At 45.8% G+C, this 19,638-nt stretch overlaps 1 protein-coding gene across 4 annotated transcripts in view; it reads left to right on the top strand.

Annotated features, from left to right (window-relative positions):
• Positions 1–18,707, top strand: part of LRWD1 (leucine rich repeats and WD repeat domain containing 1) — a 169,367-nt gene extending 150,660 nt beyond the window's left edge. For 3 of the 4 annotated variants that reach the window (XM_085649592.1, XM_085649593.1, XM_085649591.1), the window contains exons 13-16: positions 3,197–3,300; positions 10,229–10,390; positions 14,968–15,074; positions 18,201–18,707. In XM_085649592.1, the coding sequence (XP_085505718.1) occupies positions 3,197–3,300; positions 10,229–10,390; positions 14,968–15,074; positions 18,201–18,344 (517 nt within the window). In that variant the 3' untranslated portion in view covers positions 18,345–18,707. Of the gene's footprint in view, positions 1–3,196; positions 3,301–8,046; positions 8,191–10,228; positions 10,391–14,967; positions 15,075–18,200 lie in introns of those variants that run through there. The other variant, XM_085649595.1, reaches the window with a different exon arrangement.
• The last annotated feature ends 931 nt before the right edge of the window (positions 18,708–19,638 follow it).

Raw genomic sequence — 19,638 nt, 5'->3', positions numbered from 1 at the left:
GCTAAGTTATGTATGTATTATTTTTTTATATATATTTATTTTACAATAAATTACGTATTAAAAATTTATTTTTATTTTTTTGGTTTCGCACCCCCGCGATAAAAAAAAAAAAAAAAATGTAAATTTTTTTTTCTGCCTTCGGGGTCCTTCAGGGACCCCCTGACAAAGGCTAGGGGGTCAGGAACTCTCTACCCTGCCCCCTTTTCACGTTCGCCACCTTCCTTTTTCACTCTCGCACTGAAAACAAACAAAATGGCGGCCGACAGTTCCTGATTTCGACCGATTCGAACGTTGACTAACATGTAACCACCAATCAGAATTACGCTCGCGCACGTTAGGGTGCTCGCACGGTGCGCGCACGGTGCGCGCTTATAGATATTTATATGCTTTTAAATGCTATTTTCTCAGGAACTACTGAACAGATTGACACCAGACCTGCAAAAGGCACTTCCCTGACCTGAGGACTACCTCTCTGCCAAATTTCTAGTAATTCTGTTCAGCCCTTCGGGCTGTACCTTCGACTAAAGGTCCTATGGAAAAATGCATGGGGAAAATGCGTTTTGGGACCCCCCTTTTTTCTCGGCCCCCGCTTGACTAATTGCCCCGAGACTTTCAGGGTAGGAGCTGAGCGGAGCGCCCCATTAGTTTTGAAAATTTCGCGAGGATTCGTCAACCGGCGCCAAAGTTATTCAAAATAGAATTTTCAGATTTCCTATGGAAACACGGTCCTAACTATAACTCTCTATTGGCGACCGCCAGTAGATTATATATATTTTCCCAAAGATGCTCTCAGCATTCGAAAGGTCACTCGACCGTGCCCCCACCATCCGGTATTTATCTCCTCGCTGCTGCCTGTTTCAATTATGCCAACATTTTGCTCATGGTCGACGCGTTTCGAGGCAACGCCTCTTCATGGACAGCAACACGCATTGAACAACATCTCATTACCGGTGTCTTTTTATTAACATTTGCCCTGATTGGCTTTTGCATTGTGCATGGAGATTAGTGCATTGTGGGTATTATAGTTCAATGAGATGAATTCAAATCCATAACGCTGGTGGTTACAGTGTTGTGCCGCAATTTTTAAACTTAATCTTTACCTTAGTAGGTTTGGCGCATTTGAGGCAGGCTTATTTAATCGCTGGGACACGGTGCTGCACGAAGTCAAACATTTTGCTCCACAGCCTTTCATTTTCAGAAATGGTGCTCCTTTCCACGGCGAGCAGCCGTGCAATAATTTTGTTTCCCAAAGATGCTCTCCGCATTCGAAAGGTCACTCGACCGTGCCCCCACCATCCGGTATTTATCTCCTCGCTGCTGCCTGTTTCAATTATGCCAACATTTTGCTCATGGTCGACGCGTTTCGAGGCAACGCCTCTTCTTCATGGACAGCAACACGCATTGAACAACATCTCATTACCAGTGTCTTTTTATTAACATTTGCCCTGATTGGCTTTTGCATTGTGCATGGAGATTAGTGCATTGTGGGTATTATAGTTCAACCCACAACTCGCCGTGGAAAGGAGCACCATTTCTGAAAATGAAAGGCTGTGGAGCAAAATGTTTGACTTCGTGCAGCACCGTGTCCCAGCGATTAAATAAGCCTGCCTCAAATGCGCCAAACCTACTAAGGTAAAGATTAAGTTTAAAAATTGCGGCACGACACTGTAACCACCAGCGTTATGGATTTGAATTCATCTCATTGAACTATAATACCCACAATGCACTAATCTCCATGCAAAATGATGCGATCGAACAAAAGATGCAATCTGCTTAATATACCTTGACATCTACGAGACCCTGAGGGTCTCATTCATATTTAGATTCTTTTGCCCTTTGAAACAGGTTGCACTAATTTGGTTATACGATGGTATAGTTATAGAAGGGACCCAGTGTACGTATAAGTTGTGCACAGGTGTGAATAAAGTGATTGTCTCGAAGATTGCATTGAGGGTGATCTTGGTGATTGGTATAATACTGGTGGGCATGTATTTTAGCGGTCGTGAAAGGAGCTTACTACAGGATAGGTGTCTTTCTTAGAGGAGAGATCATGTAGGCTTGTGGATAAAGGCTCTTGTGTATAGCGTGTTCCATATTGAACAACGCGGTGATCTCCACGGGCATAGTTGAAGTGCAATGTTATCGGCACCTCTGAGAAAAGTTAGCCACTCTTGCCACATAGAGAAAGAGATCGCTTTAAAGTTTTTCCAATTGTTTAGTATTAGCTTGCAGGGTAGAGTGAGCATTAGTGCTAGTAGAAAACGGTCCTTGTCTTCCTTGCGTTGGGGTCCAAGGGACCCAGAATAATGTATGAGAACTCTTTTGTGGGAAGAATATTTAGGGTATGTCTGATGCAGTTTAAAACTTTATTCCAAAAGTCTTGGAGGAGGGGGCATTCGAACAGCATGTGTGCTAGGTAGCCCTCTTGTTTATGACCGCACCAGCAGTTGGGATCTTGTTTAAGTCCGACCTTAAAGAGTTTGACGGGAGTCCAGTATGTCCTATTTATTATCATATATTTACTTTGTGATAAAATAGGTGAAATTTTATGAGAGTAGGAGGATTTATTGATGGCGATCCAGTCAAAGGCTATGTCTTTTTTGTTCGATTCAGCTTGCCATTTCCGCTGATTTCGTGATAGAGCTTTGTTTTGGTACGGTAGGAGAGTTTTGTGTATACTAGAGACCAGTTGACGTACTTTGAGTAGGCGGCTCAGAAGGGTAGTGAGAGAAGGGTTGGCACCTGAGAGATTCTTTTTAGCAAGTCTTACCTTAAGCTGCAGGAATTTATAAAAATCTAGATTTACAAGATTGAACCGCTTTTGCAAAGATGAGAAGTGCCTTGACATCTATGACCTCTGTAATGTTCTCCAGCGTTGCACAATGATATGTTGCTTTGCAGATAGGTTCACGCTATGCGACTCCTACATTGCATCAGTATTGCAATGTCTTCAGCCTGTATGTTGTACTTCCTGTACAGTATGGCAAATTGAAGGTCTGATGCTTTTGTTGATTGACCGGAGCAGTGAATGTTTGCCTCCCCTTTGAGGGGGGTACTAAGATTCTTGTCCTTGTTGGCACCCATCCTTTGAAAGTGGCTAGATTTGCTAGACTGTCTCGCAACCACAGAATAGGCAATAACATTGCAGATTGCAAACCTAATCCAGTAAATTATTGATTTCTACTTTTCTTTCCAGGCAATATGAAGTAGAGATTCAGTTTCCTATTTACGAGAAGGAAGATGAGAACAGCGACTACCACCTAGTAGATGGATTGGCCTTTTTGAATGATGACATTGTTGGTAAATATAAATTGAAATAATTACAAAATCATATTTATTGAAATGGTTTCGTACGAGGGCTTCATCCATTTTGTACATTACTAATCTTAGAGGTACATTTGGGGATTTCAGGGTTCATATTCTAGGTGGCTGACCTCACGGATTCAGGTTGTGACAGTGTGCATGTTTAGGATTGACATGTAGGCCAATGACGCAAAGTGAAACGCCGTCAGCCATTTTTACTCATTAAAGGTATTGCTAATTATGTTGTCAGTTGAAACTCTATGCTGCTTTTGTGACTGTTGCAGGCTGTCGGTAAGATTTGTGTTGATGCAACAATTTCCCTCTCAATTACTCCCACACCTGGTGCACATCCTGGTCACTCATGTTGCTGTGGTACCCACTTGCACTTTATTTATTATGGTGTTGAGCACCGTTTATACCCACTGTACCTGTAGTTTTGTCGTCTTCTGCAAACAATATTTTGGGAATTTTCTAGATCATTGCCATCCATTTAGTTTATAATTCTCTTACACATCTGCCTGACTCCTCCACCGCTTTGGCTATAGCTATTGCCTTTTTTAAAGGAGGGTGGTTACTTCCACCCACAACCTCGCCTGCATTTTCTTGTTGATACTGAACGATCAGCTGATCCCTAATAAGCTCTTTTGTCCTATTCCAAACCTGGCATTTGAGAGCCAATTCCCTCTGCCTAGACACAAACTCATCTACGCAGTCATGGAATTTTTGCAGTTGTGTGTATAATATCCGTCTGCTCATTGTATTTATCGTCTTTGCAAACTTCAATTCCTATCTGGTTTTATCTACTTTAGAAACGTCTGGAATCAACTTCTTTTGAGATAAGATCATAAATAAGTTCTCTAAGATCATTAAGGAAAATATAATGTCATTAAAATTAACAAGAGACAACATACCATATAATTTACCCTCCATTATAATTAAAACAAACTTGTATCGGTGGGAAAAAGTAATCTTATTTAGTGTTAGACAAAAACTTGCTGGTAGGTTTGTCCCTGGAAAACTTGTAGGGTGCAATTATAAGGCCTATTCATAAAAAAGGATGATACCACTATAAAAGATGTGAGAGAAAAGCAGTTTTAAAAATTAACACTGGACCTGCTGAAAGTGGACCGCAATAGAGAACATAATCCCATTAGAGCAGGGAGGAATTATAGAAGGCCACTCAACAGTAGATCACTGTCTGTGGCATTTGTGTGAAAGTCGGTTTGTAGACCTTTGCACCATTAGACTTGGTGGATAGTGAAGCGCTGTGGGAAACTTTATAATAAAATTAGAAATCCCAAAGGGTCCTCTGTTAATCCTGAACTACACAGTCCGAATTGGGCATGTGAGGTAACAGACGCAGAAGGAACTCTGACTCCTAAAATAACAATCAAAACCTCATTGAAACAAGGTTGTATATTGCCCCGAATGTTGTTCTCTGTATTTTAAGCAGATGTACCCGCTGTTCTAGCAGCAACAGAATGGCACACATAGTTCATATCTTTTATATGTGGATGATCTGGTCATCGTGGATGTTACAGAAGCAGTGCAAATGTGCAAATCAAGGGAAGGAGGTAGATTTCTTTTTTTTTTTTAGTAGGGTTCACTCTGCTTCCATATCATATAATCTCCACAATCAAAATTGAGTGAGCGCTACTAGTCTATAGGGGTCAGTGTATGCTCGATGTTTACTCAAAAACCCTCAACGAATCTCTGCCATTGGTGGCGTATGTAATCACCACTGTGGTATGTCGTTGTGCGGTATCATTATTGGCTTCACACCTAGGTACTCTTTTCCATAGGTGAGTACTGCCTCCTTTTGAGGGAATGAACTAGTGGGATCCGTCTGGTGGTGTCTTAAATTACCTCTTGGATTCCGGGGAATGCCTTTAATGTGGATGGAGTATACAGGGGTAAGGTTAAAAAGAAGTGGGGATGTTTTTGGACGTGTTAACTATCCATAACATCATACATTGGTGGTAAACCGGTTTCTGCCTTTAATGCCCCTTAAAGGAAAGGGTCTGGGACTTCATCATGACATTTTTTTTTATAGCTACAAAGGGTCACTTACTGTTTGTTGATCCTTGTCAGATCTTCTTTAGACTCCGAAGTAAGTTACTTGCACGTCTTCAAACTGAATTGTTTTGTTGAAAAAAAAGTTCTGGGCTTCTTTTAGCCTAATCCAAAAAACCAGAGAGGGACCCCTTTAACCAAAGGAATGGGGTTCAAGTAACAGTGAAAAGAAAGCTTCCTTTGCTATTAATATTTTAGTACAGTGCTCACTCCAATTGTCCGACTGCTACTACACACACATTTATACAGGAGGGAGTCTAGTTGTAAACACAAGGTTCAAACACAAAAGGATAGAAAATATATCTTATTTGTTATTATATAATTAAACATTAAAAGTGAAGTGATGACATTTTTGACTCTTCAATAGATGGGGCTTCAGCCGGGTAGATAGATGGAAAGGAATGCACTACCTCATTCAAATATAGTGAAAACCGTGCAAGGACTAGTACATACCCCTGGCGGACCCCTTTGTTTATGTTAATTGGATCAGTCTGCTGCCCCTTTTCACCCCACCGGATTGTTGCAATATTCCCCTCATGCAGGCGAATGATTATGGAGAGAAAATGTTAGTCTGCTGTCCCTACCGACGTCAACAATGATTAAGGCTAAAAGAATTGAAACAAGTGTAACAGCCTGGAGTTATTTGGGGTGTGCGGAGTAGTGAGATTTTGGTTAAGATTAGAACAGGGAGAAAGTCAAATGGCCACCCCTTCTATAAATGAGATCATACACCGCCAGTTGAAGTGGGCAAAAGACACTTTGAAACACATGTAAGAGGTTAAGTATAAATATAGGAACCAGAACCTCCAAATAAATATCACTCAAGCCGAACTCCGCATTGTAACTAAAAACTGTGATAGAGAACACAATGAGATGTGTGGTAAAATCCAGGCCTTAGACTTGCGGTGCTAAAGTTTAGTACTGGATTAAACCCATATCATATGAATCAAACAGTAAAGTACGCAATAATAGATGTCAATGGAAAGTGCACATGTGGACTAATGGTCTAATGTGATTGCTTACATATTTTACTAGACTTCCAGAAGTTACTGTCTGCATGTAGAGCATGTTTAAGGCTAAGACGGAGGAGGGTTGCCCCATTGAGCTGGTCAAAGGGGAAAAAATAAAATGATAATAACTTATCATTTTATTTTTCCCCTTGCTCAGCTGTGTAGGGGCGGGTCTTCTCTGCTCACAGGGGAGGGGAGAAGTGGTTTGCCCACTCCCAAGTGCGCAGGAAGCTTTGGCCGGCCATCGCTGGCTGGTCAAACCGTCATGTGGACTTTGCATGTTCTCCATGCAGGCTGAATTACAGCTGGCATGGAAATGCCCAGCCTCGCATTCTCTGGCTGAGCGCTGATCCACAGTGTTCAAACAAATCACAACGCTGCATTGCAGCTTTGTGATTGGCTATCGGGAGGCTGGGAGCTGGGTGCTTCCTGCTTTCTGCCCTGGAAGCGGGCGAGGAGGAGGAGGTGGCAGCAGACAGTGTTTTTTCTTTTCTTCATTCCCTACCTTTGCCCCATGACCTCTGCAACCCCCCTCCCTACCGCCATTACATTTCAGCCTCCTCTGGCAGGCTGTGAAACTATTGATAGGTATGAGGTATTTGGATGTAACCTGTGCAATAAGAAGATTATTGTTAGCTGTTTAGGAATTTAACCATTTTTTTTTTTTTTTAATTTTTTTTTTTTTTACATTTAAAACTTTTAGTTTTTATTAATCTTTATGAGGTTACCACCACTATTTATCTGTCTTTCGTGTATGTTTTGTATGTAAATATGTTCATAATACTTATTGTATCTATAATGTGTCAAGATTATATGTAGTTCATTAGAGTTCTTTTAAACACTGACGTCTAAATAACATCAGTTCTAAGTAAGTAAAAACGCTTCTTGAGCATCTAAGGTTGGTTGCAACTATTTGAACATGTTGGCCTTCCTTGCCTAATGTGCTTAACAATTTGTCTTTTCTACTGGAACAAGTCAATATCTTCAATGTAGTTCCCAAATACATCCCTTGACTCTACCCATGCAGTACCAGCTTGAGCAAGGAAAGTTGGAGGAGCAATGACAGCATGTGAAGTGTCTATTAGGTTGCAAAATAAGCTCTTGTAGAAAATTACACTACACTACGGATGTAATTATATAATCACCATTAGAATAGTAGAACTTAATGCTCATTCACTACAGTGGTGTGCTTATCACTGAAAATTGAAGGCAGCTCGTCCAGCAAACTTGGTTTAGTTTGAGGAACTTGCTGCAATTCTTGCACACTGCCAGTGACTATGGTGTGTCTGTCGCCATAATGTGCAGGTTTGCCTGTGACCATAGACTGCAGTTGTAAGTATACACTAAAGTTCTGTTCTCCACAGAGCGTTACGAAGGAGTCTCAAAGCAAACTGATTGTGTCTGCTGATTTCAGTGCAAACATATGGAATCTTTCCAAAACTGTTAATATGGCCGCCATATTTACCTTGTTAAGCGTGAAGTGTCCAAAGTCGGTTCAGCTTATGTGGATCTGTCCCTAACCAGGCAAAATGGCAACTACGTATATTCTGCTTACATATTTATTAAATGATTCGATGGGCCTTGTTTATGCACATGAGGATGTGTTTACGTGGTGTTTTTCTTTATTTATTTGATGGCTGGTAGCCTTTTCTTTTTATAGGAGGAACATGATTGTGTAGAAGACGTCAGGAGATGTCTGTAGTAGCATGAATGTGCAGGATAGAAGGGCTTCTTTATACACCCACAAGGATAGGAATAATCCCTTACTCCAGCAGTCACTGCTCAAATGTTCCACAGACTGCAGCAGCAGGTATGTGCTTTGGTGAGGTCTCAAGCTCTACCGGGCTGCTACTGTCAGTATGGTCACCAAAATGTTGTGAAGGAAATCCACATCAAAGTAGTAGAAGAGTTGCTAGAGACTCACTTTTTCAGAGCTTGTACCAGGGCTCTCCAAGGCTCGCAGCCCACTACGAGATGGATTAAAATGTTGGCCACTAAGGAGTACACATGATGGTAGCCTTTACAAACCAGCAGGGATTCTAAGAGCAATAATCGCAACATTTCGCTTTTCATAGATTGAAAGGGAGATTTTCAACATGCGAGGGAGTGTCTGGCACTGCCCCTCCTGCCACCATTTACAAGCGTGTTCATACCACCAAGGGTACTGATGCCAACAGAAGACCAAGCCCTCCACAAGAGTTTAGCATAATCTAGAACCCAAGAAACTATCTAGAAAGCTTGACTCCTCCCATCTCTCTGACTTCAGGCTGTAATCGTTCTGGTGTCTGGAAACTGGTTACAAAGGACAAATTGTTCCTAGAAGAATAGGATCTGGGCCATGCTTTTGAAGGAAGCATTAGAAAAGCTGTCAAAGACTCAAAGAAATATAGGATTGTATGCCATATACTTGCCAGTAAGATGGAAGGATTGAGACACAGCCTGGATACTTGCATGCTCGGCTAGTTCCACACAAGGCTGTTCTTAGGATGGTGACTCTCTAGTACATAATATTCATTCTAAATTTGACTAATTTCTTGCCTCCATCCAACTTAAAGGTGTAAACTTTAATATATCTACTTACCCTAATCAATAATATGTCACTGCTTTGTAGTCAATGTCTAATATTACCAACTTTGAGGTCTACCATTTGGCCTCTCGTTAACGCTGAGGGTATTTGCAGAATGCATACTCCCAGTCGTAGCTAGTCAGTGGCAAAACCTTGACATTTCTCCTTACCTAAAGTGGCACCTTCTAAGGTCTCCTTCTGCAACAGATCCTCATTTCTGTTTGTTTTTGAGCGGTCCTGCCATGTAAACAAAAAGTAAAAAAATTGCACGCCACCCCCATTTATGTTTATTTAAAGAATCCGCATTTGCTGTTGCATATATTTTGTTACAAAAGTCATTTTGCTGGTCTGTGAAGCGAAAATATTGGATATGCCGCATTCACTGTATTATTTTTATCGTCAACTGTGGTTGACTTGTGTTCTTTTTCAATAAAAAAGAATTTTTTTAAAAAAAGTCCTTAGGACATTTTTAAATATGAGGGTGTGGATTAGTCAATTAAGAGAGAGAGAGAGAGAGAGGTTAGAATGGAGAGGTGAGGAGAATCTGTGACAGGAGTGGTCCCACCGCATCTCTTCTGTGGTCCTTTATTTTCCTGCAGTGTCAGTCAGGTACTGGCTTGCTCTGTTGTGTATCTTCGTTAGGACCTGACCCAGCAGTTTATACTTCCAGAATTTATATTCTTGCAGGAAACTTGCTTGCTGTATCATTTGAAGTGTAGCCTTGTCTCTACGATGCAAAGCGTAAAATGCCATTCGTTCCTTGTTTATTATGCTTCCATGGACTTGGCGACCCTAGGGTTTGGCGGAAAGTGCGAGCTTTAAGTTGCGCTTCAGCAGTACGTCCTCTCTTAGAGGGATTTCTCCTTTACTTACCTGTTTCTGATTGCAGAGGGCAATGAAGAATTAAATTAAGGAAATTGTCGTTGGCATCTCAGCTCTAAGTGGTGGCTTTTCTCCATCCAAACCTTGTATTGCCTATTCTATAAACGGTAATGATCCTATATTGGCAGCTCAGGAAGATAAGTTTGCATTTTTGATCTTAGTGGAAATCTTTTCGGCTGTGGTAGGTTTTCCATAGTTGACCATTTTTACGCAAATTATTTCCTGCAGGTAAATAACTTTATTTCTTAATGAATTTTGAACACTTTTCTGTCTAGTACCATAGGGAGACAGTAGTTCGTAATTATTTCATACTAATTGCACCAAAGCCATCTGGAAATACACTCATACCTGTTACTATGCATAAATACTAAAGTATAATTAATTTTTGTTTCAGCTTCCAAAAGTGCCATGCAGGGTTCCATATATTTATGGAGCTGGAGCCAGTCTTTGAAGAATCGGAAGAAAAAACACAGTAAAAAAGTAGATGCCTATATTTTGGCAGAATTACAGTGGTCCCAGACAGACCTCCCATATCTTATGCTATGCAGCTGTCCTGGTGAGTAGTGAAAATTTACAGTGTTTCAATAAAGAACGTGAATTGTTATACATTGTTTTTTAGTAGTGACCTTTTCCTAGCAGAAAGGAAAAGCAACCGACTACAATCAATCAATCACGGCATTTGTAAAGCGCGCTACTCACCCGGGAGGGTCTCAAGGCGCTGAGGGAGAGGGGTGTGTTACTGCTCGAACAGCCAGGTCTTGAGCTGCTTCCTGAAGGTGTGATGGTCTTGGGCTCGCCGCAGGTGGGTGGGGAGGGAGTTCCAAGTCTTGGCTGCCAGGTAGGAGAAGGATCTTCCTCCGGCGGTGGCTCTGCGGATGCGTGGTACGGTGACGAGGGCGTGGCTGGTCGATCGTAGCTGGCGGGTGGGTGTGTAGAAGGTCATGCGGTCGTTGAGGTACTTGGGTCCCGAGTCGTGGAGAGCCTTGTGTGCGTGGGTGAGGAGTCTGAATGTGATTCTCTTGCTGACGGGGAGCCAGTGCAGGTCTCTTTGTCGGGGGATGTCCAGGATGAGTCGTGCGGATGCGTTCTGGATGCGTTGGAGTCTTTTTTGAAGTTTGGCTGTGGTTCCGGCGTAGAGGGTGTTTCCGTAGTCCAGTCGGCTGGTGACGAGAGCCTGGGTCACGGTCTTCCTGGTTTCTGTGGGGATCCATCTGAAGATCTTGCGGAGCATGCGCAGGGTGTTGAAGCATGATGAGGAAACGGCGTTGACTTGTCTAGTCATCGAGAGGGAGGAGTCCAGGATGAAACCCAGGTTGCGTGCGTGGTCCGTTGGCTTGGGAGCGGTGCCCAGGGCAGGGGGCCACCAGGAGTCGTCCCAGGCGGAGGGTGATGATCCCAGGATGAGGACTTCCGTCTTGTCTGAGTTCAGTTTCAGGCGGCTGTTCTTCATCCAGTCGGCGACGTCTTTCATCCCTTCGTGTAGGCTGGCTCTGGCGGTGGCGGGGTCGTTGGAGAGGGAGAGGATCAGTTGGGTGTCGTCGGCATAGGAGATGATGTTGAGGTTGTGTTGGCGTGCGATGGCTGCGAGGGGGCTCATGTAGACGTTGAAGAGGGTTGGGCTGAGTGAGGATCCCTGTGGTACGCCGCAGATGACTGAACGGGGGGAGGTGGACTCTGGGTTCTTCCGGCAAGGATCGAGATGATCCACTCCAGTGCTTTCTCTTGGATTCCGATGTTGCTGAGGCGCTGCACTAGGGTGCGGTGGCAGACAGTGTCGAACGCCGCAGAGAGGGTCCAGGAGAATGAGGGCCGCTGTTTCCCCGTTGTCAGTCAGGGCTCTGATGTCGTCGGTGGCTGCGATCAGGGCTGTCTCGGTGCTGTGGTTGGCCCGAAACCCGGACTGCGAGGGGTCGAGGGAACCGTTCGTCTCGAGGAAGGCGGCAAGCTGTCTGTTGACGGTCTTCTCGATGACTTTGGCAGGAAAAGGAAGGAGCGAGATGGGGCGGTAGTTCTTTAGGTCGGTGGGGTCCGTCGTTGGTTTCTCCAGAAGGGCGGTAAGCTCGGCGTGCTTCCAGCTCTCCGGGAAGGTGGCTGTGTGGAAGGAGGTATTGATGATGTCCCGGAGATGGGGTGCGATGATGGCGTCTGCTTTGTTGAAGACGTGGTGTGGGCAGGGGTCGGTTGGTGATCCGGAGTGGATGGAGTTCATCGTGCGGGTGGTGTCTTCCGTGCTGACCGGGGTCCAGTTGCAGAGGGTGGCGGTGGCGGGCGTTGGTTCGGTGGTAGGGTGCGTGGTCTGTGCGTCGAAGCTGTTGTGTATGTCGGCGATCTTGCGGTGGAAGAACGAGGCAAGTGAGTTGCATAGGTCTTGCGAGGGAGTGATGTTGTTGTTTCCGGCGCTGGGGTTGGAGAACTCTTTGACGATGCTGAAGAGTTCCTTGCTGTCGTGGGCGTTGTTGTCCAGTCGTTCTTTGAGTGCCGTCTTCTTGGTGGCGCGGATCAGCTGATGGTGTTTGCGGGTGGCGCGCTTGAGGGCGGTCCTGTTGTCTGTGGTCTGGTTGAGCCGCCAGGCTTTCTCGAGGGTGCGGCAGTTCTTCTTGGAGTTCTTGAGTTCGTCGGTGAACCAGGGGGTTTTCTTGCTGCCGGGTTTGCTGGGAGGGTTCTTTAGTGGTGCAAGGTCATCGGCGCAGGCGGTCAGCCACTTGGTGAGGATGCTGGCTGCTTCGTTGGGGTCCGTGGTGCTGGTGGGAGTGTTCTGGCTGAGGGAGGCGGTGAGCTGCTCGGCGGTGATCTTGCTCCAGCTCCGGCGGGGAACCTGTTGCGGGTGGTGATGGGTCGTAGTTATTCTGGAGCTGAAGTGGACGCAGCTGTGGTCGGTCCAGTGGAGTCCGGTGGAGTGGCTGAAGGAGATGTGCTTGCTGGATGAGAAGACTGGGTCAAGCGTGTGGCCGGCGTAGTGGGTGGGGGTGTTCACCAATTGCTTGAGTCCGAGGTTGGCGAGGTTGTTCAGCAGGGCGGTGGTGTTTCTGTCATTGTTCTCCAGGTGGAAGTTGAGGTCCCCTAGGAGGATGTAGTCGACGGAGGGAAGGGCGTGCGGGCTGGTGAAGTCTGCGATGTCTTTGCTGAATTGTGTGCGTGGTCCCGGGGGTCTGTAGATGAGGGTGCCTCGGAGAGTGGTCTTGGGGTCGGTGTGTATCTGGAAGTGGAGGTGCTCGGCGGCGGTGAAGGTTTCGTCGGAGTTTGTTGAGATGCGGATGGTGTTCTTGTGAACGATGGCGATGCCTCCTCCCGTCTGGTTGACGCGGTCCCTCCGGGTGATCTTGTATCCGTCCGGGATGGCTATGGCGATGTCGGGTGCTGAGGAGGCGTTCATCCAGGTTTCGGTGAGGAAGGCGACGTCTGGTGCTGTCGCGTCGAGCAGGTTCCAGAGTTCCACGGCGTGTCTGTGGACGGAGCGGGTGCTGAGCAGGATGCACTTGAGGTGGTTGTTGCTGGTGTCTGGTTTGGCGGGGGCGGTGCAGGTCCGGAGGCAGGTGAATCGGCAGGCTTGGCAGGTGAAGGGTCCGTGGGTGCGTTTCGGGGTGGCTCGGTAGCAGGCGGGGTTCCGGCCGGCGTTGAGTGCGTTGAGGGTGGTGGGGTCGTAAGTCCGTCGTGTGGGCTGGCGTTCTCGGGAGCCAGGGGTCCTGGCGCTGGGCGCGGTCCAGGCGCAGACGGGCTTGCCTTTGGCGCGCCTTCGGCGCACAAGCGGCACGCCCGCTGCGCGCATCCGCTGCGCGGTCGCTCCGGAGGCGTCATAAGAGGGGAGGGGTCAGCTGGGAGGCGGGAGGGAAGAAACCAATGGGTGTGGGGGGCAGGGCCGCACGGGAGGCAGCGGCGGGAAAATGGGCCGAGGAGCCCGGCGGGTGAAGCAACTCACACGGGGGTACAAAATAGAGAATGGGGCAGGCAGGCACACGGGCACTCAGGCAGGGGTACAGAAAAAGAGAATGGGGCAGGCAGGCACACGGGGGCACTCAGTCCAGGCAGTCCAGGCGGCGCTCAAACAGGGTAGGAGAGCGCCGATCTGGAGGGGGGAGCAGGAGGCAGAAGACTGGCAGGCGAATCAGCAGCGGTGGGGAAGTAACCTACCCGAGGGTTAGGGTCACTGTCTCTGCCGCGCTGCGGACACCTTAAGAGGGGAGGGGGGGAGGAGGGGTCAGCTGGGAGGCAGGAGGGAAGAAACAAATGGGTGTGGGGGGGCGGGGCCGCACGGGAGGCAGCGGCGGGAAAACTGGGCTGAGGAGCCCGGTGGGTGAAGCAACTCACACGGGGGTACAAAATAGAGAATGGGGCAGGCAGGCACACGGGCACTCAGGCAGGGGTACAGAAAAAGAGAATGGGGCAGGCAGGCACACGGGGGGACTCAGTCCAGGCGGCGCTGGAACAGGGTAGGAGAGCGCCGATCTGGAGGGGGAGCAGGAGGCAGAAGACTGGCAGGCGGAGCAGCAGCGGTGGGGAAGTGACCTACCCGAGGGTTACAAAGGACTACCAAGGCAGTAATGCACTGTAGCCCTTTACAAACTAATGAAAGTCGTTCATTTGGAAATTCAAGTCCGGCTTTTGTCATGGGAAAGTTGTGCAAGGGTCCCTAGCCAAAGGTTATCGCAGCTAAAAAAGGTTAAGTCTAATTATCCTCCTAGTAATCCTCCACAATAATATTTGCACATGGTGATTTAACATTCTGCCTCTTGGGGTGTCCTTTTACAGGATCCTCTCAGAGTATACTATTCTCTATCAGATACCATGCCCTCTCTGTTCTCTAGCAGCTGCTCTGTTATTTACAGGATGCTGCCCGGGTATATGGGCTGGTGGGTCCAAGAGATGTACACCATCTTCTGAAGGCTCATGTGAGGGTGATCTTTCCCTTTTTAACCCCAGGAGTTTCAGGTCATACAATATATAATTCAAGTAACTCATTCCTCTCTTCGACATCCTGTAACCGAATGACAACACACACCCTCTTCCCCATAAAAACATGTTTTCAGTGTAAAGTACTTTGCTACTTTGGGGAAAATGTTTGTGCTTTGACAAATGACAAAAATAATGTAGAATAAATACCATGTATTAGAGTTGTATGTGTTTTTGTTTCGACAGAAAGGGACTATGTACTTTGTGGTGACGAAGAAGGAAGAGTATGGATGTATGATGTCAGCATGTGCAAAACTAATGCTACTGCTAAGAAAATAACTGGTCCTACTCAGGTACAAGGTTTTCATCTCTGTCCACATTTGTTAACGTCTGTTCTGAATATAGAGAATGGGGATGAACTGGTGCATAGCAATTGAGAAGTTAATGTGCATGGAGGTGGCAGTCCAAAGAAATGGGACCAAATGGAAGATGTGGGAAGAGGGCTGAACTTGTTGGGAAAAATGGGACCATTCTTTTGGGGGAGAAAGGTTTTGATGCATCAGTGAAGCAATATTTGGAGGGGTCTATCAGTTCCATTGCGGGCTTGTAGCCCACATTGTTTGATATTTCAAATGTTATTACTCTTCAAGTGTCCGATGCGATGAATATACAGACTTGGTGTTGAGTTTTGTGCCATGCAAAATAAGAAACATTTTAATATATCAGTTGCGAATAGAATCAGTGTTGATGGGTTTCTCTGTTTCACTGCCATTGGGTGGCTGACTTGCATACACTGATAAATGTAGTGATTAATTGAGCTGTTTGTGAAACTTATCAGTGAAGACATAATACGTGCCATTTCAACACAAAAGTGAAATGAGTGGAACTGAAATTGTAGATTTAAAAGGAAACTTTTTAAATGTAGAACCTGTGAGTTTAAAGGGTTTTGTGACCGCCTTTCGCGGATGGAATGCACAAGTTTCTCGGTAATCCAGTGGATTCAAACGAAGCAAAAAATATGATGAAGCAATTTGGTTATTCAAAGGAATGTGTCTCGACAAACATACCTCCACCACGCTCCCCTCTACCGCCCAGGTCCTTCTAACATGGATACTAATGTGAGATACTTCTCATCTATATAAAATGAGGCTTCAGACCAGCACATGCAGTAGGGAAGCATGCATACACTCTCATCCTTCCATGTGCATTAGTTAGCATTTCAATCTATCTAGAATTAATAGGAGGCCCATCATTTGGTGTGAAAATTATTTCAACACCATCCATGGTGGAACGGAGTGAGAAAGCGAAATGGTGCTCTATCATTTATAAAAGGAGCATGCAGTGGGAGACTGTTGTGAGAAAACAAGTCACTGATGTAAATGGCTAACTTGTTAGAAGGGACCAATAGAGCAGCTTCCAGTTGATCAGGCTGAATCTAATTTTGGAAGCGTAAAATATTCGAAACTGGTAGCAGGAGCTACACTTACCTCAAAATATTTAGATTGTTATTGAGATTTGTAGGGCACAGTTTAGCACCCGTGAGGTTATCCAGGCGCCAGTGCAGGAGCTGGATGTGCTCCTATTTTAACATCCAGGTCTTCACCTTCTTGCGGAAGTCGAGGAGTGGAGTGTTGGTCCAGATATGTAGCCGAAGTTTGTTCCAGATTTTGGCTGCGATGAAGGCGAATGCGCAACCTCCAGTCTTGCTTCTGCATATCGTGGGGATTCGTGCGAGGTAGAGAGAAGTGGAGCGGCTGGTATATTTGGAGTCCTTGAGATGGGCTGGTCCTGTGTTGTAGAGGGCTTTGTAGGTGTGGGTGAGGAGCTTGAATTTGTAGTGTTTCTGGATGGGTAGCCAGTGTAGGTGCCTTTCTGGTGATGTCTAGGATGACTCTGGCAGTGGTGTTCTGGATGGTTTGGAGTCTTTGAGGCGGCTGGAGAAGCCAACATGTAGTGTGTTGCCCTTGTCTAGTCTGCTGGTGATGAGGGCTTGGGTGATTGTGCAGCTGGTGTGCCTGGGGAGCCATTTAAAGATTTTGCATAGCATTCTGAGGATGTGGCAGCTGCATATCACGGTGTCGACTTGGCATCATACTTGACAACAAGGTCTTCATGAACAGACAAGGTTTCTTGCATGGTCTGTGGGGGTGGGGGTGTCCCTACTCCTTTTGGTGTACTAGGTGTCAGATAGCCACCAAGAGGAGTCCCAGGGGGACTTGGTTCCAAACTTCAGGACCTCTGTTTTATCCGTGTTGAGTTTGAGGCAGTTATCTCGCACCCAGTTTGCTACGTCTGCCATGCAGGTGGAGAAATTGTTCCTGGTGGTGGTCTTGTCGGCGACAGAAAGGATGAGCTGTGCATCATTGGCGTAGGAGCTGATGTTAATGTTGTGAATTCTTATGATGTGGGTGAGAGGTGCAGTGTAAACAAACGGTGTAGGCCTGAAGGAAGAACTCTGGGGGACTCCACAGATAAACTTCTTGGGTTCGGAGGTGGAAGTGGAAACTCTGACCCTTTGTGCCCTGTTGGAGAGGAAGGAAAATATCCAACTGAGTTTGAATCTTTGGACTCCTGATTCCTGAAGTCTGGTGATGAGTGCCGTGGGAGACTGTGTAGAGCGCTGCCGAGAGGTTGGGCAGGACGAGTGCAGTGATTTTTCCTCTGTCAATGAATAGGCGGATGTTATCTGTTGCTGTTAGGAGGGCGTTCTGTGGTTGCTGTGTAATCCTGATTGGGTGGAGTCCAGGAAGAGGTGCTCTTCAAGGTGGGCAGATAACTGCTTTTTGATCTTGTTCTCCAAGACTTTGGCTGGGAAGACTAGAAGCAAAGTTTAGGGCAGGGGTCTGAGGTTGATCCTTAGTGGAGGATCTGTATGATTTTGGTGGTGTCCTCTGTGGTGAGTGGACTCTAGCTTGTTGGGAGGGGGATGCTCCTGATGACAGGGGGAGGTTGTGTGGTGATTTCCTCAATGGTGGGTTGGGGTGCGTAGTTGGAGTAGATATTGAGGATTTTGTTGAGGAAGATGTCCGATAGGTTGTCGCAGAGGGATCTGTAAGGGGGTCATGGAGTTGGCTTTGGCTGACTGGTTGGTGAACTTGATGATGTTGAAGAGTTCTTTGTCTGTGTTGTAGCAGGATTAGAGTCTCATCACGAGGGCTGCTTTCCTGGCCTCTTTGATCTGTGTATGGTACCTTGTGAGGGCAGATTTATAGGTGTCTCTGGAGGGGTTGTCTCAGTTGGTCCACCATCTTCTTTTAAGCTCCTTGCAGTGTCGCTTGGAGTCTCTAAGGTCCTCAGTGTACCAGCATGCCTGAGCGTGAATTGTAATGTGTCTAATTATACAAATAGATAGATTTTTATCTTCAGATGAAACAGACTTTGAACAATTACATTTTATGTAACTAACATTACAAACTAAATTACTTTGGTACTTTTATATACTTTCTCTATCTAACTGCTTTGCGTTTTTGTTTCCATAGATTCTCAAGTGGCCAACTTTGTCTTCCGTAGGAGTCGGGAACCTGAAAGGGACAATGATCAACGGAGTAACTGTGGACCCATCCTTTGGTTATCTTGTGTACATCACGGACAAAAACATTGTAGCAATATGGAAGACCAAGTAGAGCCACAATAGCAAATTGTACACACATTCAGTGTGCCTTTTTAAATTTAAAAAGAAAGTTGAAACTTGCTGAAAGAGGGAATTTGAACACTCAGTTTTTGGACGTTTAAATGCATCAAAATCTAAAAATAATTTTTAATGTCACTCAACTTTCATTCTCTTATTGCCACCATGTAAATATCATACTGTGGACCTTTTTGGATCATGGAAGAAAAATATTTTATCTACATTCTGTTTTTTTAAGCAATGTTTTACCAGGATTTTTTAGTGTATTTTTATTGGTTTTTGAGATTAAGCTTCTGCTTTTCTACTGTGCAATTTTGGCTTCCTCTGGTTTCATAAATCATGAACAAGTGGGTTATGATTCGTGTTTTGTTGACTTATAAGGTAATGTTTAATCATTCAGGTTTCCTTAATTATCCCATGCACTTTTATGTGTTTACCTGTGAATCTCATGCATTGGTGCGGGTTGTTGCATCTTATCTCCCCTGCTCCATTTCACCCCTTCCTACCTCCACTACTGAGCCCGCAGACAGTCAGAAAGTGCCGGCCTTGGTTAGTGTCCTGGGTGGAACCAAATGTGGCACCCTTGTAGCTGATTGAACGTGAGGCAACATGGTGCCTCCTTTGTGTTCAAAGTTCAGTCATTAGCTGATTATATCTGAGCAGTGACTGGCCTCTGAACACAAACATCTCTGCTCTCCAGCTCACCTGAATCGCACACAGTTCAGATGCTTCATGCTGGTGCCAAGCTGTTGGTTGGGGGTGGGGATATGGAACAAGGTGATAGTTAGTTGGTGGGGGAGGAGTACGAATAGGGTTTGAGGGAGTGATAAAGCGTTGGTGCCCACAGCTTGTAGAAAAAAAAGGATTAAATAGCAGATTAAGTTGAACTCCAGGACCCAGGCAGAGACTGCTGCATACATGCCCTTAGAAGAGGCAGCTCGGTGTACCCTGGGCATGGGTTTAGCTTCTCCATGCCAAAGGTCAGCCCTGCAGCCAGGACCTGGCTGGTCCTCTATTGGGTCACGTGACTGGAACCTTCATTGGTTGATTTCCTCATATTCAACTCTCATCCCGTCTCCGTCGTAACCACCTTCTGTCCAGAGTGTATTTAAAAGCCCTGGTTCTGACTCAGTAAGCCAACCGCTGCGGAATAGTATAGTACTTAGTGTTTTTGCCCATGCCACTTGGTCATTATTCTGTTTATTCCAGATCACATGTCTGTCATTAGCCCTCCAGACATCCACAGCTGAGCCCCCCAAAAGGACAGGACTGAATTGGTCCCCAGCTGG

This window comes from Triturus cristatus, chromosome 3_2, assembly GCF_964204655.1.
Source record: "Triturus cristatus chromosome 3_2, aTriCri1.1, whole genome shotgun sequence".
In the NCBI taxonomy this organism is placed as follows: domain Eukaryota; kingdom Metazoa; phylum Chordata; class Amphibia; order Caudata; family Salamandridae; genus Triturus; species Triturus cristatus.
The sequence above is the reverse complement of the archived record's forward strand: the minus strand, read 5'-3'. Positions and strand labels throughout refer to the sequence as shown.